General features: G+C 41.7%; 1 protein-coding gene across 1 annotated transcript in view; it reads right to left on the reverse strand.

Annotated features, from left to right (window-relative positions):
- MYH15 (myosin heavy chain 15) overlaps window positions 1-25520 on the reverse strand; it is a 45388-nt gene that overhangs the window by 8733 nt on the left and 11135 nt on the right. Inside the window, exons 11-34 of the mRNA XM_069022330.1 lie at window positions 24817-24920; window positions 24269-24407; window positions 23577-23695; window positions 22335-22484; window positions 21861-22031; window positions 20604-20783; window positions 19177-19309; window positions 17295-17362; window positions 15789-15876; window positions 15442-15559; window positions 15090-15213; window positions 14271-14407; window positions 13639-13894; window positions 12951-13193; window positions 12177-12353; window positions 11524-11669; window positions 10828-10918; window positions 9476-9865; window positions 8387-8513; window positions 7149-7267; window positions 6469-6665; window positions 5086-5435; window positions 4404-4528; window positions 1579-1694 (exon numbers count right to left, since the gene is read on the reverse strand). Coding sequence (XP_068878431.1) covers window positions 1579-1694; window positions 4404-4528; window positions 5086-5435; window positions 6469-6665; window positions 7149-7267; window positions 8387-8513; window positions 9476-9865; window positions 10828-10918; window positions 11524-11669; window positions 12177-12353; window positions 12951-13193; window positions 13639-13894; window positions 14271-14407; window positions 15090-15213; window positions 15442-15559; window positions 15789-15876; window positions 17295-17362; window positions 19177-19309; window positions 20604-20783; window positions 21861-22031; window positions 22335-22484; window positions 23577-23695; window positions 24269-24407; window positions 24817-24920 — 3868 coding nt within the window. The remainder of the gene's footprint in view (window positions 1-1578; window positions 1695-4403; window positions 4529-5085; window positions 5436-6468; window positions 6666-7148; window positions 7268-8386; window positions 8514-9475; window positions 9866-10827; window positions 10919-11523; window positions 11670-12176; window positions 12354-12950; window positions 13194-13638; window positions 13895-14270; window positions 14408-15089; window positions 15214-15441; window positions 15560-15788; window positions 15877-17294; window positions 17363-19176; window positions 19310-20603; window positions 20784-21860; window positions 22032-22334; window positions 22485-23576; window positions 23696-24268; window positions 24408-24816; window positions 24921-25520) is intronic.

Genomic DNA, 25520 nt, shown 5'->3' on the forward strand with positions numbered 1-25520 from the left:
CTCAGCCTTTTGCTGAAGGCATTAGTGGAGGGGATTAATCAAACTGAAGGTAGGCTGCTACGTTCTAAGCTAATTACTCTAGGTGCTCTTTATAGTAAATGGCATGTACAAGCTACAATTTATTGTGTCTTTACATGTTGAAAAAACTTTTCTTGTGCTAATTATAAGTGGAATGATTCATTAATAGAAATCTGTGTTACGGACATCTAAATTTAGAAGAGATTAAACCCAGCTGGTTGATAGCCTGGTCCCCCAGGAAAGGCAGCTTAATGTCAGTTTAAAGACAAAACAGATACAAACAGCTTAATTTTCTTGATTCTGTAACAGAGAAGTCCTGCCGCAAAAGTTTTGCTCTCTTACAACCAGAAGGTAACTCTAAGCACAGAATATGTCACACATGGAAAGATTTATTTCATTGCTGGCCAAGTTCTCCTGAAAGTGTAGGAGTTCCGGGAAACCATCAAGTCAACAAGGAAAAAACTTGAGGGCTTTATTGCTTCAACAAGATACTGAACTATGCCCTAGACTCCTAGAAAACAACACAGAATGTCAACTGAATGTCAACTGAACACTCATAATCAAGCTGAAGCAGAAAGCACTAATTAGCACAGCTTGGTTTGAGATCTCTCTAATCCAGACATCTGCAGGACATCAGAAGGTGAAAGGCCAAAATATTCTTGGTTTTGAAACAATTAACGTATCAAACCCTGTAGGTATGCTGGCCAGAGTGGGCCTTGGCCTTCCAATTTCCTACTCTTTAGCCCATCAATAAACAGTGACATGATTCTTGAACTAGTAACATTATAACACCAACTAATTCAAAGTTTTCTGAGTAACTGCACAGACACATAGGCTAGCATATACTGTTAAGGGTATAACCCTTCAGACTTGCATTTCTGCTGCCTGGGAAGGGAGAGACAAAAGACATCATCCTCCTCTCACCTAATTGCTTTCCATGGTTTCCTATTTATCCCTCTTGCATGCAAGTTCCTCTCCTGTTCCATTCCCACTTTCTGCCCGTCTGCAATTCTCCCTGCTTACCCAAGTGGTGTACACATAACAGCAAGCTCCTCACATCCTCCCACACTCAGTGTAGCTGTAATTGCATAAATTAACTAAATGCCTTCAGATAACATAAGTTTGAGCACCACTGAGGCAAGTACTGTGGACTTTGCCTGGGATCCCCTTGGGAGGCAGCCATCCCACACAGGATTAGGAGATGGCAGCTCTCTAGACCTAGTTGCCTCCATACTGTCAACATATAGAGTTGGTGGCCCCTGGTCTGCTGTGAATTGATTATGCCAGCCAGTTTTGTTACAGCTGCAGTTTGTTATGCATGATGGGTTTAACTGTACACTGTCAGAGACTGATCTGACAGGAATATTTGAACTGAGCAAGGGAAATGTGGTAGGGCTACCCTTTGGCAAACAGTCAGAACTGTCTTGGTTTCTGGTATGGACAGTGTCTGCCTATGCTGGCATAACTACCTGTGGTGCATCTAATTGGCTTGGATCTTGAGAATAGTTCCAGTCTTTTCAGACTTTTCCCCTAAGAAACACGCTGCTTCCTGCACAGTACCTTATATTTTCCATTTCTTCCTCCTTTTCTGTCAGTTTTCTTTCAAACTCTGCTTTAACCTGAGAAAGTTCAAGCTGAAAACGAAGGGTCTTACTTTCTTCATGCTCCAAAGCTCCCTGAAACAGAAAACACCAAGAGCTTGCAAACCAGGAATTGATTTTTTTTTCAAATCACAAACAGCAGCACAAACATGATCCCTTCACTCTTCCTGTCTCCTCCTTCAGTCTCTCTCTGTAGGCAAGGGCATGAGTAGCTTACATGGCAAAACAACACATTTATTTGCCTTCTAATGCAACCTGACAGCTGGAAAACTGAGCAGCAAGCTCCTCAGAGGACAAATTGTCAAACAGTTCACAGCTCACAAAAAACACCCAAACAGCACACCAACACCTTCAGCCTTCCCTGCACAGTTTTGACACCAACAGATGTTCCCTGCTCCACACCTCTGTACAGACACCCTCCAGAAATTCACAGGCTTGTAAGGGACAGGGATAAGCTAAAACAAGATGGTTGTTGGGGGAGTGAAGGGGTCCACACATCCATCCCCCCTGCTCACAAAAATCTCTCCAAATCACAAACTGCTGGAAACCTCCCAATTATATAATCTTATTATGCAAAATGACTTCAAGGAAAGAAATAACAGACATCAGCTCTGTATGAAAAAATGCAAAATTTCTCTGTCTGTTCTTACAAATTAACATGAAGACAAGTCTGTGAAACAGGGGTGACTTGTTCCTGTCTGTACTCACACATTTCTCTCCTATATGGAAGTGAAGAACTAAGAAGACAATAGCCTATGAAGAAATAACAAGGCCTCTGACTTTCAGGTCTTGCATAAGCCAGGCTCAGTGTAGTTCTGTCTTCTTGCTGCTCTTATTGAACAGGAATGAAAGCACAGAACTGAATATCATATTTTTGGAAGTGCTCTCTGAACGGTGGAACTGCACAAGCTTAGCTATGCTTCCCTTGAGAGAACGAGGAAACAGAATGAGGGTTGTGAAAACAAAGCTGTACAAAATCCCTGCTGATCTCCAGCCAACACGCAGCAGGTCAGTCAAATACACATATCATGACAAGAAGCCACAACATAATAATGGGAACAGCACGTGGAAGTTCTTTGTCATCAACAGTGACTGCCAGAGACCCAAAAACACAAGAAAGGGAGAAAATCTGCATTAACCCATTTCTTTCAGATTTAAAGTAAGATACATCATCACTTTACTTTTGTTAGTTCCTAATACCACTGACTTTTAGAAAGCCATTCCACACAGTCCAGGAAAGTAAACCACGCTGCTTAGATCCCTCAAGAACTGATGTATTCTTCCTAGCAAGGGAAGTTTTTTGACAGAGTACATAATCATTCTCCACATCTCAGAGCTGTGGAAGGAAGACATGCTCTTTCCTCTGCTCTGACCATGACACCTGTTTGTCTGGCTGTGAAGTCCCTGCAGTGTATAAAGCATCCTATAACAGATAAAAGAAGTTGCACAGCATTAAACTTACTAGCAGATTCCTGTCACTGGATGATCACTGGTTTAGCAGATATTGCAGCCTTCACTAAAAATCCCTTGCTATGTGCTGTGATGCTTCTGCCAGCACCATGTACACCCTTTCTTAGCCTTGTAATGCACCTCACTTCCAAGAAAACTCATCTGCTGAGCCCTTTAAGTGAATAACAAGGATTTCCAGTTGGATTGTTCTGTATTGGTTTGTTTCTGGAAACTGGGATGAGGCCTTGGGTATGTGCATACTTGGCACTGGAGAAATGCATGGGGTGAGGCCAAATGCCTTTACCAAATGCCTACCAGACTGTTTTCATTTGTCTTCTGAGACTACTGCACTTATTTAAAGCAGGCTGCAGTAAACAACTCAATATCTGAGACCTTATAAAAGAGAAAGTCATCAGAAAGTTTGTTTTCTTATTCTCATAAGCAGGAAATGGTGAATTTGCTGTTGGAAACTAGACAGTAGAAATATCTGATAAAAGAGTGTAAAACCATAATTTTCAGCATTTCTATTTTCTGAAAGACTGAAATGTTCTACATCAAAGTGAGCAAGGACTGAATTTTGAGGCAGTGGACAGAAGATTTCTGAGCTTCCTGAAAGTGAAAAAAAACCCCAAACACCAAACCAACCAACCAACCAACCAGAGGATGGCAGCAAGGCTAGTGAATGGTATAGAAAATGTGTCTTATGAGGAACAGCTGAGGGACTTGGGTTTGTTTAGTCACAAGAAGACTCAGGGGGCACTGCATCACTCTCAACAGCTCCCTGGAAGGAGGTTGTAGTGAGGTGGGGGTCAGTCTCTTCTGCCTACAGTGAGAGGATCAGAGGAAATGGCATAAAGGTGAGACAGGGGAGATGCAGATTAGATATTTAAAAAAAAATTAAAATTGACTGTTCAGACATTGGAATAGACTGTCCAGGGAGGTGGTGCAGTCCCCATACCTTGAGGTATCCAAGAAACAACTGGATCTGGTGCTGGGCAATGTGGTTTAGGGGTTACAGGGGTAGTGCAGAGTGGATGGCTGGACTGGATGATCTTAGAGGTCTCTTCCAACCTTGATGATTCCCCGATTTTAACAAAAACCCAAAAGCTACAAGGCACCTCCTTGCAAAAGGCCTCCACTGATGATCACAGGGCTGACATCTCCAAAAGCCACTAGTCACTCTTGGAGACACTGGCTAGCAAGGCTGGGGGAGCTGGGTGCAGAGAGGCTGCACATGATAAAAATCCACACTCTGGCTGTTTTCCTAAGATGAACAGGATGGAAAATCCTCATAAAGATACTCTCTTCCTTTTCCCTTGAGCTTTCTTTCCTTACCTCTGCTTCTTCCAGAGCCAGCTGAACTTCTGACTTCTCTTGCTCAACCTGCTTCTTGATTTTTTCAATTTCATGGAGGCTCTTGTTTCCTTCACTAATCTGATTGGTCAGATCAGAAATCTCCTCTGAAACAAAAGAGGATGGATGGATTTAGAAAACAGAGTGTTTGGAACATCCTGCAATTCATGGAGTGTGAATAGAGGACCCATGCCTAAACCTGCTACCTCAAGGGCTTGTCTGTACAAGAGCCCTGCCTTACTTTCACTTCCAGCAAGAATTTTCACCTGAACAACTTGAAGGCACATCTTTTCTTGTGAGTGATTTTTGAAGTGGCTATAGTGATTTAGTTTTTATCTGTGATCTGCAGGCTAGGAACACTGTGTTCTGCTGTTTAGGCTTCATCCACTGCACCTCTGTCATCTTTCTTGTTCCTCCCCTGAGACTGCCTCCTCTGCCAGTGTTTCATTGACGGGGGGAAAAGGCAGGCCTTCTCTGCTCTGGCCATACCAATCTCTTTGTTCAAAACATTGATTGGCAGCATCAGTGTCTCAAATGACATCAGAAGGCTCATCTCAGGATGAGATAAGCATCTTTCCCCACAGCTGCTGCAGGGCACCTGCATCCCTCCAGCCATCTGCTGATGTGGCTCTTGCACTGGCTGCAGGACCTGAATGAAGCCTACCTTGGAGGTTCTTGTTTTCCCTTTTCAAAGTCTCCAGGTGGTCCAGTGTCTCCTCATAGGCATTCTTCAGCTTGAAGAGCTCAGTGCTGAGGCCACGGGCCTCCTTCTGGGAAGCCTCCAGCTCAGCCTGTGACTCCTCGTACTTCTGCTTCCAGTCATTGATGATCTTGTCAAACCCGCGCTGCTTCTTGTCCAGTGAGGCAGCTGCTGAGTTGGCCTTCTCCAGGTCAATCATCATGTCCTCCAGCTCATTCTGCAGCCTGTGCTTTGTCTTTTCTAGAGAAGAGCACTTGGCATTGGCCGCTTCAATTGCTTCCTCAGCTTCTTGCAGGCGGGCAGCGAGCTTTTTCCTACCAGGTGAGAAGACACAGTAAAATGACCAAGCGTCACTGCTGCTGTGTTATCCGGAAAAACTGACACCTAAGCAATGACTCAATAAATCAGTTCTGAAAGGGAAAACAGGGAGGGGGTGAGGGTGAGGATGAGGCAAGGGAAAGAGGACTGGAGAGGGAAATTGAGCCTCTAGAGAGAAGGGACTATGATGGAAAAAAACAGCTTAAATTATGAATACTTGTATGTGGCAGATCATTTTATGCATGTCTGTGAATATTTGAAATTGAACTTTTGAACTCTCAGGTACCAGCTAGCTACTTACTAGCTGTAACCAGTATGGGCTGGTTGTAAATATTTTATAAGACCTGCTCGAAATGACAGTGTCATTTTCCTCCAATTAAGAGATATGAGACAACCTCCTGTTAGGAGGCTGGTCATGCCCTGGGCTTTTGTTCATAGACTATTTAGATTGGGAAAACAGGGAGTCCTGGCAAGAAGAGGTGCTGGAAAGAAAGGATGGCCTAGAAAGAGGATCATGGAGATACTAGATGAAGAAAATATGCTGAAAGTGGGGTAAGATCCTGCAGATCGGAGATGTGCAAAGGCTGAAGTTGGAGATATTCAGAGACCTTGCCCAGCAACCTGAGCCTGGTAACTGGGAGAAGCTGTACAGTGTGAGCCAACATGAATTTCTGCCCTACTTTCCCAGGGCAGCTATCATCTCCCACTGGGAAAGGGAAGTCAAGACCAGGGAAACATAGGTAGTGGGCTGGGGCCAAGTAAGTGAGTGTGAGATAACTAAGCAAGGCTATGTAATTTTGTTAGTTCTCAAATAAACCCAGTATCCACAGCCACTCCTCCACAGACAAGCACTCAGCAGAAACACTGACCTGCCCAAGCAGTATGAAGAACAGAAGAAGAAAAGCCCCAAATGACAGCATTGAGTCACAGGGATTTTCCAACCTGGCTGCCCTATGTCCCTAGCACACAACAAGACCCTGTGAGCACAGTCCTGCCAGTCAAGGGCATGCTGAAGCCCACATAACTCACTTGGCATCTTCCAGCTCCTCAGTTCTCTGAATGGCATCAGTCTCATACTTGGTTCTCCACTGTGCCACTTCTGCATTTCCCTTGGAGAGAGCCCTCTGCAGCTCTGCCTTGGCTTCCTGCTCCTCCTCATACTGCTCCCGCAAGAGATCACAGTCATGCCTGGCTGCTTGCAGGGCATGAGCCAAGGCATTTTTGGACTGCAGGGATAGAAAGGTCACAACATTGCAAGGTTACCTACAGCAAAACCAAAACAAACAGCCCCTAGAAATTCAAATGGAGGCTTAAGCTTTTTTTTCCTTTTTGCCTCTGGCTTTGACAGTTCAGGTTAAGTGAGGCAAGAAGTGTTTGAAGTCATCCCTAACTGGTGACATGAGGAGGAAGTTATCAAGACTGAGGATAATTTAACAACTTTGGAGAAACACCCAAACTTTTAAGATGCAAAATCTGAGATTTTGGCTATCCTACTGGTTAAGTTTTATTTAGCATTTATGTATGCTGATGATTTTCCCAAACTCTTCTCTAGTAACTTGCCTCAGTCAGGGGCAGGAACTTATATCAGTACAATAAGTAGGAATCCTTGTCATTCCTACATCTCATTTCAGCTTTTATCCAGGCTACAACTGAACATGAACATTTTCTGCCATTCTGTTTCAAGGAATGGAACACAGTTAAAGCATTACCTTGGTTTCCTCTTCTAGCTGTCTCTTAAGTTCTTCAATCTGTTGTGTAAAGGATGTTTTTCCCCGGGACAGCTGACTTATCAGTGACTCCTTCTCTTCGAGTTGTCTAGTAAACTCACCTGTCACAAGATTTGACAAATAAGCAAAAAAAAAAAAAAAAAAAAGAGCAAGATGGTAAAATGACAAAGTCACAGTCAAAAATCATAGTCCCACTTGTCCAATTCTGCTGAGGAAAAGAACTCACAGTGATTGTGGTTGACCTGTTCTGAAGCTTCTTCCAAGGCTGTAACCATCGGACACGTCATTTTCTTAGATTTTCTTTTTTTTTTTCCTTTTTTGGGTGGGTTTTGTGACTTGAGTTTTTTTATTTGGTTTGTTGGGTTTTTTTCTGTACTGCCAATAGCTTGATTCATTAATTTTACTTATTAAGTTTGTGGATCAGACTAGACTGATGCTCACTTTCATGGGCAGTTGTAGCTGGTTTTACTTTTTTTCCTTATTTTATATTGCTTTTCCACAAACTTCTTTTCAGAGGGCTGCAAAGCACCCTGAGAACCTCACAACGACCAGCATACAGGTTGAATACATAAGGAAAACTTCATTGGGCACAGGATGTGTGTTGCTGGGAGGTGAAAAGCACAGTCTTATGGGACACACAGACATTACAACACACAGGAAATGAAAAACGTCTTTGAAAATACACAGAACTGTGATAACTGATGAGGATGTAGAAATTAAATAATACTGTTCTGCCCAGAAAGGTGGTAAGAAGTTAGAGGATATGTGGTATTTTTGGTCAGATGTGAACATCTTTTAGGGTGCAATGCCCAAGGTCAGGCTGAGGAAGATGGGATTCACACAGGCCCGGCTCCTTTTTCCCTCTAGCATTTCTAGATGCACATATCCTTGTTCCTGAAACAATAGGTACCTAGGCAGCCTGGCACATCCTGGGTTCTGAGCTGGCACATCCATTTTGGCTCATGAGACAGTATCACTGTATGCTGATAAATGTGGGTATGGGTTTGTTTAAAAAGCCAGTCCAAGGCAAGGTTTCCCCACCAAGGTTATAAGAATGCTGAAGATAGAAATGTCAAAAGACACAAAACTACTGCTCCATTCAGCAATCCCAACCCTGCCACCTTCACAGCAGATGCCATTGTAGAACACATCTCACTGCTGCAGAGGTGCCCCTGATAAATTCCTGGGAAACAGTCTATATGGGCTGAACACGCACATACCATTCTCACTCTGGAGTTTTGTCTTCTGAGTAGTGAGGTCATTCATGAGGCGAGTCATTTCCTCCAGTTTTGTTTTTGTCTCATTCAGATGGTCTTCATAAGTGCGACAAAGCTTCTCTGCATTGGCCTAATGGGAATTGGGAGAAAAGACAAAGGAAGTCATAGCTGCCAGGCAGACATTTGGAAGCTGTAGCCTTCAAAACGTATCCTTTTTTCTGTGTGTTTGTCTTTCAGAGGAATGGCGGATAGCAAAGACACAAACATCACAGCAGTAGAGCAGGGAAGAGCAGCCCCGTGTCTACGATCCCAGGCCATGGGACTCCCCATTAGACCACCTTTCCTGTTTTTTTTCCTTGAATTGTGTTCTGCATGTAAGCACCAGTGTAAAAAGACTCTTCAAGAACTTCAGCAGCAGTCACATGCCTATGAAGTTTAGGCATAGCTGCCTCATAATTGCTAGATGGGAAAATCACCTCCAATGAAAATTGCTCTACTGATTCTGCTTTAATTGCCATTTACCATAAATTGGGTTTGATGACAGCTTTCTAACTATGAGAATACTGACATTTCTTTTCCTCACTTGCACTGAAAGAAATCTATTTAGAGTGCTCTGAAAGCTACTGAGATTATCTGCTCAGGAAACAAAATCCACAATTCAGCTGTAGGAAGTGAAAATACACAATGTGATCATGCAAGCCTTTGCTTTGCACTCCGTGCTAACATGGATCAAAACTGCGAACCAAGGGCAGCATCTTCTTAGGGTGAGAGATATCCTGCCTTGGATGGCATCGCTCCAGTTGTCACCAGCCTAGAGGAGCCTAGTTTACGTGACATGTTTTTGTGCCCCGAGATGCATGGATAAACAATATGCCTGTGACTGAGGATGCACTGTGTGTTTCAGACGGGCCATCTTAATTGCTGTCCCATCTCCAGGGGAGAAGGGTTGTACCACCAGCTGGGTAAGGGAGACAAGGTGCAAGATACCACCTTCTAAAACACTTCAGCCATACCAGGAGTACTGGGAAACCTTCAGACCAGCCTTAGCTACACATGACTTTTGGGGGCTTTGGGAAGCCTCAGGACCCTTACTTTTCCCTTGACCATCTGCTCCATGTTGGACGACAGATCATCCACTTCCATCTTCAGCTCGCTTTTCTCCTTCTCCAGTTTCTGCTTGACCCTCTGCAGGTTGTCCAGCTGCTCCCCCATCTCGGCCACACTGTCTGCGTGCTTCTTTCTCAGCGTGGCAGCTGTGGCCTCGTAGTGCAGTGTGGCCTCCTCCAGGTCGCGCCGCAACTTCAGGAACTCCGCCTCACGCTTCTTGTTCATCTCCAGCTGGGCAGCTGTGGCTCCCCCAGCCTCCTCAAGACGCTCACTCAATTCCTCCAGCTCTCGGGCCAAATCTGATCTCTGCTTTTCCACCTTGGCTCGAGCAGCTCTTTCTGCTTCCAATTCCTCTTCTAGTTCTTCTATACGAGCCTGCCAGAGAGACATGAACACTTTTGGGTCAGTTTTACGATGATTCCCATCAGAGGACCATGAGGCACCTTGCAAACTGTTAAACCCTCTGCCAGCCCACATTTTACCTTGCTGGCAGAAGCTCAGCAGTTAAAGGACTTGCCCATTTGTGCCAGTAAATCAGATCCTGAGCTACAGTAATGATGATGAGTCACATCTTGCTTGCAGTAGATCGCCCTGCAAGTTCTAATTCAAGACATACAGGTCCAGTGCACTGACCTTATGTTCATGTGTTTGACATTCACCTGAAGTACATGCTAACAGGAGTGACAGCAACAAATTCTCATTTTAAGAGCTCAGTGACTGAAGTAATTTCTCTCTAGGAGTGTTAAGACAGGGTTTCAATACAGCAGTATGTAGAACTGCATGGATAACGAATATTTATTTGGAGCAGTCTTTTTTATTAAAAGATTATTTTCACCAATCTGCACTTTACATCCAAGTTATACAAATATTCTTTATTAACAAAAAAAAGTGGAGCTGTTATTTTTGGGTCCAGACATTTTGTTTGGATTGTGCTGAATTTCGTTGGCCTTTTAATTTCTGTTGAAACTTTCCTGCGTGTTTTAACCTTTTCTCTAAATTTCAAATCCATGCTTATCACTGCTGAGCTCCTCTCCAGCAACTACCCTCACCTCCATGGTTTGGAACAATATTATTTGCTTAAAACAAAACACCAGAGCCTTTCTGCCTTGCCTGAAACCACTACCATTCTGTGGTCATATGTCCTGCTACTGGGAGGAAAAAACACTATAGAGCGAGCATCCTGAGGGAAAAAGGAATCTGTCTGGGAAGCTATGGAGATGTACCACTTTGTGTCTCAAAGAGGAGCTGCACCTAGCCATAAAAAGTTTCTGCAAGGTCTTTCGGTGAGGCACAAAGAGAAACTCATCCTAAAATACACAATAAAAAAGCAAGCTGACCTGAAGCTCCTTGATCTTCTTCTGCAGCTGCATCACTATAGCTTGTTCATCTTCTATCTTGGAATTCAGCTGGCTCATTTCAAATTCTTTCCTGGCACAGAAAGGAAAATCCTACTGTGACAATTTGCCTTGAAAACTTCAAGTTAGGATTTTGCAATTTTTAAAGAGTTGTTCAATAAAACTTCTAATGTATCTAAAAATGAAAACAATTCTCATGTATTGCAATTTGCATGAAAACACATTTTCCTCTGAGCAGCAGTTTCCAAGTCAAGCCTCTACATGCATTTGTGCAGTTACATTTCTGGTTCTTTGTCTCATACAAAAATAATGCTATTTTCAGACTCAATGGAAAAACATATTTAACAGAGTCAGGTCTCCCAACAATCTATGATAGCTAGTTAGGATGAGCAACTTTACAGAGTTCCTTCTTCAGGAAAGCTTCCAGCTTTCTCCTCTAAGCAATGAAAAACATTAGAAAATTTCTGGGTTACTTTTTTTTAATGTAGGAAAGTTTAATGAATTCTAATGTTTCCGGCATTGTGTACACAAGAGTCATTTTCCCTCCCTCCTTGGCTCCACATTTTCGTAATGGAATTTTCTTTCAGCCACCATCAGAGCAGGATGACACACCTGAAGGCTCTTAAATGACACTGTAACTGTGCTGCCTTATTTGGTACAACAGAATCAACTTCTTACTTTTTCAACTTTTCTTCCATCTGCAGCTTATCATTCTCCAAGTCCATGACACTCTCTTGGGTCAGCTTCAAATCCCCTTCCAGTTTGCGTTTTGCCCTTTCTAGATCCATCCTCACTTTCTTCTCTTGTTCAAGTGATCCCTCGAGCTTTAGGAGCAAAGCCACATAACAAATATATTGAGCACAGATGGTTTACAACAGTCAGATGTAGGTTGTGCCTAGTTCTGTGCTGAGTTCTAGTGAGCTGTGAAGCAGAAGCATTTAAGGACAAGCATCCTAGTTTACATTTTTGTTTTCTAGCAGCCAGTGGGCAAATGGGCTAAAGAAATAAAACAAAAGGGTTAGTCCATGCTTTAATTTGTGCAAGCATTACAGTTCTCTTGGCAGCAAAGTTCTGTTTGACTTCATGCCACTTACACTGCAAGTGCAAGTTGGGAGGATTTTCCCTTGTTATTGCAATCCTTTGAAAGGCTGAACACAGATAAATTCTTCTAGTGTTCCTGTAATTATACCTTTTACAGACAGTACAAGGACTACGTTTCTAAAAGGACAGGAACACATTTCAAAGCTTTTCAACCTTTCAGTCTCACGAAAGGTGCACTGTAAGTGGTGGTAAAATGAGCCTCGTGAAACATAAAGGCAGAGCCAGCTTACATCATCCACTTGCTGTTCCAGTTTCACTTTAGCTTTGCTCAGTGTGTTGACCTTGTCCTCTTCTGCTTGTAGGTCATCTAGAACTTGCTGATGAGATTCCTGCAAGGACTTTTTCTCCTTGGTAAGTTTGCTGATATTCTCATCAAGTGTTGCCATTTCTTCTGTCAGATTTTTGACCTGTGTGAGAAAGGAAGATGTATTTGTAAGACTTTGAAGGAAGGGATTATCATAACAAGGCTCAAATGACTATCTGGTCTGAACTTGTAATCAGAAAAACAAGAGAAAGGGATTTATCCCCTCCCAGCACCTCGTGGTTTTTTGAGTGAAATTCCCATCAGGAGAGTTAATGTCTGCCAGTTTTTGGTGTGGGTATAGTACATGATTTCAAACATACTAAATTCTTTTCAGAGTCACTCCCATTGTCATGGACTCTGGCCTCTGATTCTCCTTGGGAGAAGCAGATGAGCTTTTTACATTTACAGACTTTAACGAGGAGAGGTGGAGGAATTAATGGTTACAGCAGAAAATTGTTTACTTAAAAATTCCACAAATAGGTATAATTCTTCAGCTGAAGTGCAGTAGGACTCACTTCAAAAAAAGGGAAATTTAGGCTCAGAGTTAACAATTTTTACCTCATAAGGTCAAATTACTGACCCTTCAGTGTGGCCTGTGTAACAAACAATGTAAAACCATCAGAAGACCTGTAGCACTTGTCGTAAAGGTAATCCATGCCCAGCCTCTTTTGAATATGTGAAGGTGAAGTTTTGAATGTACCTTGTTTTCAGTAGCATGCTTCTCTTTCTCTACTTTTGCAAGTGTTATTTCAAGATCATCAATATCCTTCTTGAGCTCAGAGCACTCATCTTCCAATTTTCTCTTCTTAGAAGTCAGCTCAGAATTCATCTCTTCCTCATCCTCAACCCTCTCTGTCAGTTCTTTGACTTTGGCTTCCAGCTGAATCTTGGATTTAATCAACAAGTCACATCGTTCCTCGGCATCTGCCAGAGTGTCTTGCTCCTGGTGTGGCACAAGGAAGAGGACAGCAATGACTGCCTGGCCTTTTTTCTCCCTTACTTGACCTTTTTTCTCCCTCACTTGTCCCCTATCCTTTAAGTGATCAGGGAGCCTGATCCAACGTACACAGCAGCATAAGGAAAATTTCCTACTCTTGATTTCAGAAGACAAGTAATTAACAGAGCAGGATGAGATAGTGGTGAGCATGACTAGTCACATATGAGATTACTTGCATGTGTTACTGCCATAGACATTGCCTTGAACAGAACCCGTTAAGATTTGCATTGTTATATGCTAAAACATGAGAACTTCTATCCACTCTGAATTTTGGCAAGACTCTGACAAGATCAACAGCTTATTTTTATTAAATTCCACTAACATTCTGGTCTGTAAACCTTTGAGTATCAAAGAATGTCTAATAAGTATATAAATCTATGTATCTACTCACAGCTTGGAGCTGGAGAAGCAAATCATTTTTTTCCTGAACTAAAGAGACTTGCTTTTCCTCAAGTTCCTTTCTCCGGGCTTCAGATTTTTCCAGGGCCTCCTTCAGTTTCAAGAATTCTTCCTTCATAGTGGCCATCTCCTTTTCAGTTTCTGCAGACTTCAGGAGAGGCTTGATCTTAAAGAAAAGCTTCATCCAAGGCCAGTTCTTGACAGCCATAAAAGCACGGATGTTCCACTGAATTACAAGAAGGGCATCCCTGGTTTAAGAGAAAACAAACAAAATTCCCTAAATCTTAGCCTGAACTGAAAAAGTGAGGGTTTCATTTTCATTCTCAGTCAGTTTCATAGATTTGTTCTGAGCAATATTAGGAACCTGTACTAATTTCCAAGAGATACAAGAAACTTCCTCCAGATCTCTTTATTTTTGGAGACACAAAAAATTTCCGAATCTCATTTTTACCAGAGCTGCAGGCAACTAATATACAGTTGCTATTATTTTTATCACACATCCACTTAAAGCTTTTAATTTAGGGTTATCTATAGCCTTAGGAACTGTAATTAATGGCTCTATTCAACTTATAATTAAATGGTAATTACTATTATCTGCTAAGATTTAAGGGGGTGCCTTCATACCTGCGCTCCACTATCTTCTGAAACTCAATCCGCATCAATCTGCCACGCGCTCTTGCCTGGATCATCGTTAGGATTTTTGCAAGTCGCTCATCCCTCATTTCTTCTAGATGGCCCAAGAGACCAGCCTTGAAGAACACCTGGTACATGCACAGATGTCAGTTCACCACAATGAAGGATTTATATCAGAGTTACAATGACCTTGCTGAAATAGTGCAGAATGGTATTCTTATTGACTCATTATAAACTAGAAGAGTATAGAGGGCCAAATACTACTTGCATCTGGGATTTCACTGTACAGTTCCAGAGTTGTTTTCAAACTGGGTTTTATCTCCCCAGTTTTGAATAGGCCAAACTATTGTATTGCCACAATATCTTTCAGCTGTGGCAGGGTTCCAAGTAGGTCAGCTGAACCACAACTCCTGACTCCCAGAAATCCCTGCTAATGGGATCATGTGAGAATTGCACGTGGCCTCATTTGAAAAGCTGCAGCTGATTCTGGGGTCCATCTATGTTTGAATGTACCTATATTATACTAAATAAGCTATTGTTTTACTGGGGGGCATGGAGCATCAGCTGCTGCTGTGTCTGCTTGTAGAGTTGCTCTAATAAAAGCTTTGTGGGAACTTGAGCCAGAGAGTTAAATTTCCTCTAACACAGCTTAAAACCTACTATCACTTTGCTGCTATTTTACTGGTTCCTTGTATTATTAAATCTCCGTTAAACACCACCACCAGAAATTGCAGTGTTCTATTCTGCAAATTAAATACCAGATCTATTACTTTTCTATTTACATAAGCAATGATGGTCTCTTCTGGTTACCTTGGTGTGTCCAAAACGATATTGGCTATGGTCAACATCTAAAGATGCCATCAGTTTTTCAGCAGCTTTTCTGCTATCCACAAACTTATCCTCTGGGATTGCTCCTGGATTCAGGATGCGGTACCTGTTTAATAACAGATGAGCAATGTGTAAAACTGGCCTAGATTCTGCTTTGGTTTTTTTTCCCTCTTCCCCAAAATTAAAAAAAAAACAAAACCAAAAACAAAAAAACCCAAACCAAACACCCAGGGTAATCTCCTGCTTTGTATCTACACATTCTGCCTTCCATGTCTACCAAACTGAAAGGAAGATAAACCTGAATGGAACAGGAGACATCATAGCTCTGCGTTACCTTTGTTTGAAGTCAGCATAAAGCACCCTGTTTGGGAAACCCTTCCGGCAAATGCGGATGCCTTCCAGGACACCATTACAGCGGAGCTGATGCAAGACAAGGAATGCATCCATTTCGCCTGCAGGGGGAAAACAAGGCTAAATTAAATGGAGTTTCTCCACAGGGCTTCATCTTCATTTCCCGAAGGAAGCTGGAAAATGTGAGAAGTTATCTCCTGAAAGAGCAACACAATTGGATAAGGTAGAAAGCACAGACAGTATTTAAGTACAATCTGGTGACTCAGAAGTATGTAATAGAATGACAGAGTTAAATATTCTAAAATTTTAAGACTATTGTCTTTTTCATACCTGGAGTTTTTGATTCATTGGGGATAATGCATCGTACAAAGTGAGGGGCTGTAGATCTTAGGTTAGTCATCAGCTTATTTAAATTTTCCTAGAGCAGACACATGAAAAACATAATTAGCTTTAGCAGTTTAGTGGAATTCAAATCACTATTTCTTTGGTTTGTTGTTTATTAAATTTAAGAAGCTCATCTTTCTAAAAATTCTCCAACAAAATTATAAGCTTACCAAAAATATTAGTGAGAAATGTGTTAAAATAAAACAAAGTATGATTTAATATTATCATAGGATTCCATATCTGTTTTAGCAAAGAAGATACGTGTTTTACTTACAACCCCAGAAATTCAAAACCCAAGATGAAGAGCAGGCAAGATTCAGTATCATCCTGTGAAGCATTTCTGTAAAGCCAACAGCATCTTTGCCTAGTCACTTCCCCACTCAGCAGGGAGAGCTCACCTTTCCCACATGTTCCTCATAAAGGCTGGGTTTTTGTCTCCCGGCCAAACATTTTCCCTTTATTGGTCTTAATCAGACATGTCCCAGACAGACAGAAAGCTAGGTCAGAAGAAGCCAACCATTCAGAGATCACCAAGCTCTGGGGAAAGTGTTTTGTCTAGTAAGTAGAAAATGGAGACCGTGAGAGGTGGAATGCAACGTCATCAGCACAACTCAGCGAACTGCAAATTTCTCACACGCCAGTCAGGACAACAAATAACCTGAGCTGGCTACTAAAGCTGCTTGTGTGATGGAAATTTGGCTTCTGTCTGTGGCTTATTGATTATTGTCTGAGTGCTCCTTCAGCCACCTTTATGCCTCTTCAGCTGGTAAGACGCAGGTCTGCATTTCCTGTGATTTCCCTTCATGGGGAGTATCTCCAAACAAGATGAAGTGACATAACTACTGGGTAACTACATCCTTCCCAACCTGACGTTTACATAAATTACATCTTCCTCAATGTTACCCATAGAAATGGTAGTAATGGTAAAAAATGGTAAATAGCCCCATTTTTCCTCAGGCATGATCCTAGTGACAGCTTCCACCAGGAGCACATACCAGTCCCAGTAGAAGGGAATAACTGAGGAAACAAGAGGCTTTATGGCACTTCATTCAACAGCTTTTGTTTTCCATGACTGCTCTAACCCTGGGATCCAATTACAAGCAGCAATCAGAGAGGGACTAGCAAATTACTTGTAATCAGTTCCTGTTCCAAAGACAAACATGAAGCTGTAAGCCACGAAATAAGTGTTAAATGTTGTTGGCACCATTCTCTGATACTTTCTCAAACACAGTAAAAAGAACAATCTCCTGACTGCTCCAAGATGATGAAATGGAGCAGCCCCTGACATGCAGTTTTAATAGCAGTGTATTTCTTTAGCCAAGGTAAATAACCCCATCTATGAGTCAAATTTCAACGCTGGATTTAAATTTCTTCTTCTCCATTACAATCCTTAACATTCTTCTTCACTGCATTGTCTTAACTCAAACCGCCAGGTGCGGAGAGGTAACAAACCTTGTGCAATGAGGACACTGTTTGGAAAGAAGCACCTTTCTTGCGTTTCTTTTCTCCACCCTGGTCACCTAGGGGGAAAAAAAGAAGCATAAGCCAATCTGTATCTCAGTAAGGGGTGCAGGCAGAGTGTGGAAAACAGACCATTTTGATAGTGCTCCTCTCTTTGACTAAAAGACTCTGATTGCTCAAATTTTACACAAGACATTCTGAACATCATGTGTGATACATCACATTTGCAGCTCTCTGTCCATAGTAAGGAATTTTGTCAAAGACCACTGTAAGCTTTCTGGATTACATTTGCATTTCAGATCTATCCTGCATCACTTGTTATGCAGAAAAGTCCATAAATATGAATGAGGCAGAAAAATAACTTTTAACAAAAGTAATTTGTAGTTTGTTAAAAGCCCCATAGGGTGAGATGATGTAGAAAAAGAAAACTTAAAGAAAAAGAATGCTTACAGAAAACTTATACTGCACATTGTACTGTATAGAAACTGATTCTCTACTATGCAGACTCTGAACTTGTGCAAGTAAGATTTGTCTAGAATAGAGGGAAATAAATATTTGTAATTTTAGATACAGTAACTTTGCACCCCCTGAATTTTGCTTAAAGCTTTGGAGTCAAAATCACTCAGATGCTTCCAAGGAATGCTAGTTTCTGACAAGATCTTTACAAAGCTTTGCAAGTTCCAGACATGACCCAAAAATGTACAGCAATTACTGCAGCTTTCTAAGCAGTGGGCCATCAGATCATACCCAGGAGGTCTGTCATTCTGTCACCTGCCAACAGGAGTCAACATAAGAGGAGAAGTGAAGACTGCAATGTGCTTGATGCAATTATCCACAGCCTTTCCCCCTTCAGAAGGTGACACTGCTGAGACTGAAAAAGGCTAATCTGGACAGGCTGTTCCTTTCTCCTGACACCAAAGAAAAGCAAGGTAGTATTCTGACAGACAGGAATATCCACAGGCAAATAGGCAGTTAGTAACTTGAAAGGATTTGCTAGTGGCAGGATGTTTATTATTTACATTCAGCTCCATCTCATTCCCATTCCAAACTCTTCAGCCTGCTTGCTTCCTGGGAAAGTGTCATGTGATTCATGACAAGAGCATCTCTTGAAATGAGGCTCTAATAAACATGCTGTAAGTGATTGCAACTTCAGGATATAAGAGCTACAGCTTTGTAATGAATACCAGTTATTTACTTAAGATCAATTTTCTGGATGTTTGTTACTTGTCTTCTCATGAATAAAAGAGTTCTGTGTAAATGATAGAGATTAAATATGTCCTCAGATATACGTTATTACATTGTACATTAGTACAGTGTGCACTGTCAAATAAAAAACAGCAGCAAGCAAAAAGGGAGACATATTGGCAAAGCCTTCTACTGGCCAATGTGGAATGGTGTTCCAGAACCATCAGTGTGTACTTGCTACTAATCCAATAAAATATTCCAAAACTCTCTCTTAAACCTGGTATTTCTTATTTATTATTTCTTATTTATTTCAGGCTAGCAAGGAGTACTACAGCATGAGGAACAAGAGCTGTTCTTTCTTGTTGGAATTTATGTACACAGTCTTTTGTGCAACACTTGGCTGCGTATCTGAACACTTACATGCTCAAACTCCCACTGGATTGGTCACAACACAGCTTTCCTTGCCACAGTTGCTCAGAGGTACTATACATTCCAACTAGCTGAGTTAATGATCTCCTTCCTATAACTGGCAAACTCCTACAGATGCTGTACACATCTAAATAATTAGTCACTGCCTCATCAAGCACTGAGGTAATTGCAGTTGAGAGAATTGCTTAGTTTCTGAAATTCATTCCCAAGCACACATCCCAAAACCCAAAGAAAGCCCATGTGAGCTGGTTCTGCTTACCGCTGTCAGCGCCAACGTAGCTTTCAAACAAGCTTGCCAGGAGTTTGTTGGATGATTTCTGGAAAATGCCTACTACAGTTTCATTAAGCGGGTCCTTGTTCTTCTCAAGCCACCCAATGATGTTGTAGGGAACCTACAGCAAGGCATTGAAAACAAACCAGAGGTTGCAAGTGTTCCCCTTCAGAGCAGCCAGGAGTTCTTTGTGGTTTGGCTGGAAGCCAATGACTTTTCGTGAAGAGCTGTGCTCAGAGCAGTACCAGCTGCCCTGGTTTTCATCACTTCCCCTCCAGTTCTCTGCTTCCTAATTCCCAAACCTCTCTTCCTAATAATTAGCTTGTGAATGCCACATACCCCTTCCAAACTATCTGGTCCCTACATCTTCTAATGGACTCCATGTGGTTATCTGTGGAGATGCCACATGGCATTGGTGTCCCAGGAACCCTATTAAAAAGTGCTGAAGTATAAATCACACAAGTAATAATTTAACTTCAAAATAGCATTCTACTCTGGAATAACTGGGGTTTTCTAACAAAATCTTAATGATTATAAACTATCTCCAGGACTTCGCCACAGCTCTGTTTAGTGGGAAAATATGTTCCATTATTAGTACCACAAGGGAATAGAAATTCTAATTTTCTTTGCTGAATACATTAAAATCTACAGATAAGTACCAAGATCAGCATTTTTTAAAAATAAATACAAAATTAGCTTAATGCTCAATTATAATTTGAAATTAACAGCATCAGGTAAATTCCTGCTCTGCTATGCTGAGGCTTCTTATCAATCATAGTTTGATTAAAAAATTCCTGTGACCCTTTCCAATTCTTTCTGCCTATCTGGCCTGAAAACAGAACTTCAAAACTGGACAAGTTTTGGTGCAGGTATCACAGTACTGGATTATGTTCTCATTCACCTCATCACCACTGAACCTGTAAACTCAACCACCACATCAGAGCTAACCACACTTCTTTTGCTAATTTGACATATCGGTTCTAAACGCAGTAAAAAGTGATGTCTTTTTTTTTTTTTTACCATCCCTTGAGTTACTCAGAAATTAGTTCATTTTTCCAGGAAATCTAGGTGAAAAGTAGTTTAATTATGCTGCTGCTGTTTAATTACTACTAGTCTTCATCTGGTTCTAGGAAAAATGATAAAGGCAAAGTAAGGCATATTTCCAGCAAAAGTACTATTAGCCCTCCTGAGTTTTTTTCATTCTATTTGTATATCTAAGGAGCAGATGTCCTGGAGTCTGGTGACATCTCATGCTGCTGCAACACTTGTGCAGAGAGAGTAGATATTTGCTTTTACTCCTCACTGTACCTTTCTTCCCCTCTTCATCCTTCCCACCCTCCCTTATTGTGTGCCACAGCCAAACCCCGCTTGGAAGACCTCTGATACAAAGTCTACCAGCCAGCAGAGGAACTTACTGCACCAGCATAATGAAGGAGTTCAAAGTGAGCTTCATATTTCCTTTTCTTATCAGGCCTGGGCTTCTGTAAGTTGGGTGACTTGCCAAGATGGTTGTCATAGAGTTTGGATTTGAATGTCATATCTGTAGCTTTCGGGAACATGCACTCCTCTTCAAGGATAGACAGGATTCCCAGTGGCTGTGGATTTAAGAGCATCTTTGTTGGGAAATGTTTAGGCTACCTGCTTCCAGGGGCTATGCAGCCTGTAAGTTTTATCTGATGGAATTTGAAGCCTGTGAAATTTCTTCTCAACCTGAGAAAGAAGTCTTTGTCTTTTCTGTTAAAATAGAAACCACCCCTTTGATTATTCAGAATGTCACCTTTGGCTATTCAGTATGTCACTTCTGCCTTAGGAGGCTTTATGACGGCTTCCAGAAAGGGCAGCTGGACCAATCAGCCTTTTTTCATTCATATCTCGGGAAGAGATGAATGAACCTCGTAGCACTGGGCAGATTGGTTTTGAGGGATTAGGACCATGCACAGATATCCTGCCCTTGGACGAGAAAGTGATCAAATAGAAGACAATTTAATAGTCAGCCTTTCTACTGCTGTTCCAAATTTCCTGCTAATGCAAGAAGCAAAATTTCGTGTTTCCTCACAGACCAGCAGGGTTAGATGCTGTGCCATAAAACATGGCAGAAAGAGAGATAGAAAGAAAGGTTATACAGCAGGGGACACTGTCCCCACCAGGACCACATTATACTCACAAAGAAGGGAAACAGAAAGGCATATCCCATGCTGGGGAGGTGGTGAGAGGTTTCTTTCCTTTTCAGGGTAGAAAGAGCACAAAGGATTTTACACATCAGCATGTAAGGTGAGAAAGAGGAGCCTCACAGGGCACAAGACTAAAGCATTGCATTTGCCCTGAAAAGCTGATGAGTTTGATATTAAGCATATGTGGCACAGACTAAATGGAGGAACAGCAGGGACAGAGAAAGATAAAAGTGCAAACCAGGGAAGATGATCCAGCCATACAAATTACCAGTTACATTGCCAATTACAGCTTTGGCTGCTGTTGGCTTTGTAAGGCAGAATTAAAAAGGTAAAGCTGAGTAGCCACAAACACTGATTTTCCTTTGATTCTGTATTGCAGGTAGAAAGGCAAGAAGTTTGTCATGCTGTTTATCCTCCTCTGTTCACTGGGCCGAGAGGACACATCCAGGGGAGCATCATGAATAAAACCAATTCAGTAAATACTCCTTAGCATGTTCATACCTTCTCGATTAGATCGATGCAGGCCTGCAGGTCCATGCCAAAGTCAATGAATACCCACTCAATGCCTTCCTTCTTATACTCCTCTTGCTCCAGGACAAACATGTGATGATTGAAAAACTGTTGCAGTTTCTCATTAGTGTAATTGATGCACAGCTGCTCAAAGCTGTTAAACTGCAGAAAGAGATAAAAAAGAAGCATTTGCATCGCAGTTAACTTGGTGGAACAGCAAGAAGGAAACTGTTTACAGCCCAAAGCATCTGAGATGTTGTTCCCAGGAACTATTGGCATGTCCAGCCAAGTGGTTTTTACATCTGTTCATGGTAAAAAACCCATGTAAAATCATATACACTATTTGCCTTATGGCTTTCTCAGCACTTTGCCTTCTGTTCATTTAGAAAGAGAAACACCCAGCCAAGAGCTATCTCTTGGCATCTTTTATGTCCTTCCACCCAGTCCTCACACATTAATACTCACATCAAAGATTTCAAACCCAGCAATATCCAGGACTCCAATGAAGAACTGCCTTGGCAGCTTAGTGTCCAAGGTCTTGTTGATACGGACCACCAGCCACTTGAACATTCGATCATACACTGCCTTAGATAAGGCCCCGACAGCATACAGAACCTAAAACACATGTTTCAGAATACCACTGTGTGAAACAAAATTCACTGTGGAACACAAGGATTTTGGTGCAGTAGCCTGTTTCAATGTCTGTTTACAGTATAAATGAAATTTCACAGTGGTTTGTACAATCACCAAGGCATAGTTAATACAACACACAGCTTCTCCTCCTATCTCTGCTGAATTTTCTCCAAATCATTGCTATATATGTGGATGTCTACTAACATGTACGTAAAGTGCTCGCAAAGTACATCTTGGCAAACAGCTGGAAAGCAAGTTCCAAATGATTTAATCCATTGTATTTCTGTGGAAGTAAGGTACCAGAAAGCTCACAGGTCAGATGCCAGCTATGATTCCAGAGCTACTGCCAGAATAGGGGGGAGATCTATGCTCAGGTTGTTAATTGACATTTGCTTCTAATTTTTGAGGGATGCTACAGCATGAGCAGGCAATAGAAAAAGTCTGTCTAAAGTCTCTTCTTTAGCCTATGCACATTTACACCATTAGGATAGACCTCTCTGTAGCATTTTCCAGTTTCTGAGCCTGTATCACAGGCTGTCTTCAAACAGCAACTTTTATTGTAACCAAAATGCTGCAGCATTTTCTACAGTATTGCTACAGTTGTAGCATAGCAACCCAAGGACTTTTTTTCCCCTAAATTAAGAGATAACTTTAAGTGGATATTGCCTTTAGCTGATTGAGGTCACACAGAGATTAAAATTACATGAATAATGAATGAGTGATGAGTGAATAAATAATCCATGGCTCAACACTTCTAGGTAACAATTCTCATCCAGAATTAGCTATCAATCCCCATGTGGCTTTACTGCATCTGGTTTCCTGGAGTGGCTGCTACTAACACATCAGAAAAACAATTCTATCAAAAGCAGTGCTGGCCAATATTCCTTTGTCAGTCTCTTCACCAGTTTCTCTCAATTATGCCATTTATTTCCCCAAGTTTGGGGATATAAAATGAGAACAACTACTAGAGGCTCTTGTTAATATTTCCAGCAGTTGTCTGTCTCTGAAATGTTACAGGCAAATCCTCAAGGCTTTTAAGACAGGTATCCAAATATCCTGAAAGCGTCTCCTCACCTGTTCAACACTTTGACCTTTGGTCACATACTCGTTGCCAACTTTCACTCTTGGGTGCAACAAACCCTTAATCAAATCAGAGGAGTTGATTCCCATCAGGTAGGCAGCTTTGTCAGCACCTGGTCAAGAGAAACAAGGTTTCAATTGTATTTAAACATCTACATGGAAACATGCCCAGCTAAAGAAAAAGTATTAAGCACATCCACTTCCAAAGACAAATTGGATAAAGACCTTGGTCTCTTAATGATTTATGTTAGGTATGCCTGTACTGTCCCTTATGGTAGGTCATCTAACTAGTTGATACCCCAGTTGCTGCAAGAATCTTACTTAAGAAACTCTTCAGGTTTAGGAAAAAGATCATATCGCCGCACTGGTTATAGACAGTTTCAGGTGCAAGAGAAAGTAAAGAAGCAAGACCTGAAGTCACAAAAGAGAAAATTAAGGCAGCAGCATTTCACAACCATTTTGTGCAAATGGTCTCAAAACCAGAATTTGATCCTGTTAGCCTGACTGTGTCTGTTCATCTCCTGCTGAGTAAGGTCATCCACCACTGAACAAGCCTGTTACAAATACAGCACTCTTGGCTGATCAGTGTGCAAGAACAAAGCAAACAGGCTGCTGCTTCCTCAGCACACTGCCTCATACATGCCAGACTTTTGAAGCTGAGGAGTAATTTCAGGTGTTATTCTTACTTTCAGTGCCATCAGCCTCTGCCTGCTCTTCTCTGGGTCTTTGCTTGAATTTCATGTTCCCAAAGTGCATGATGGCACCTGTGAGCTTGTAGGAACCAGCCTTCTCGTCAGGCACAAATCCCAGGATGTCCATGGCTTGCTATGGAAAGGAAACACAGCTATTTTGTCACTTACCTGCACAAAAGCAGCGGTGTTTTGCAGCCCCTCAATCTACCTTTGCATGGCAGATATTACTATCCTGCTAAGGGGTGTTATCACCCAAAGCAGCCACTGGAACACCCTAAAGACCCAGCAGTGGCAGGGGAACCAGGGCAAAGCTCTCTTCATCTAGCATTTTATACACAAAAGTTATAAAAGAGGGACATTACATGGACCACATTCAAAAGTGTAACGATTTACCAGGCCTTGTGCTCGATGGTCTGAATGCAGTTAACACCCATTCCTGCTTTTGCTTTACTCCAAGAGTTTTGGTGACAGAAGTTAGACTCCTCCCAGCAATCTTCCTCCCCTGATCTAGGAAACCCAAACTCAAATCTATACAGACTTACATCTGTTGCCAACAATTCTTCTCCATCATCCAAGTTGTCCACTGTAACTACTCCTTGTGAGCAGAAGTGGTAGTCATATGGGTTGGTAGAGATCAGTAGCATATCTGTAAAGGAACTGCCAAGGTCAAAACTGCCATCCATTCAGGTTATCCTCAAAAATGGAGATGGAAAAATCAGCTGTAACCTACATTTGTCTCTGCACTACTGAGTTGTTTTTCTGTTTTTATTTTAATAACTGCAGGGCAGAAACCAACTCTCTTATTCGATGTTAGTGTGAAGACGTAGAGAAAGTGTGAATAAAAAGATTATGGAAATACTGCGTATTAACATCTATTGTGCATACCCATCTATTAAGCATGTACTGCAGTATATTGAGCTCATAATTTCCTGTATAGTCCTACTTTCTGCCTTGCATGCCTTTAGGGATAAAAATCCCATCTAAATAGAGAGGATAAAAAGATTTTAGTATGATCCAAGACAGGGAGTATGGGCATGGTTCCCCTTTTTTATAACAGACTCACAGAACAGTGACTTCCAGCACTCTTTGCAGAAGACACCTGGCTTTTGACAAACAAAAGTCAGAATATGGCTTGCCCCATTTCTCATCTTTCCTTCATATGGAAACGCAAAAATGCAGAGTTATTTTCTACAAAGCTAGCTAGCTCCAAAAGTACAGGCAGAGTCCTGCTTCCTTAAATCAACTG

This window comes from Aphelocoma coerulescens, chromosome 1, assembly GCF_041296385.1.
Source record: "Aphelocoma coerulescens isolate FSJ_1873_10779 chromosome 1, UR_Acoe_1.0, whole genome shotgun sequence".
Classification (NCBI taxonomy): domain Eukaryota; kingdom Metazoa; phylum Chordata; class Aves; order Passeriformes; family Corvidae; genus Aphelocoma; species Aphelocoma coerulescens.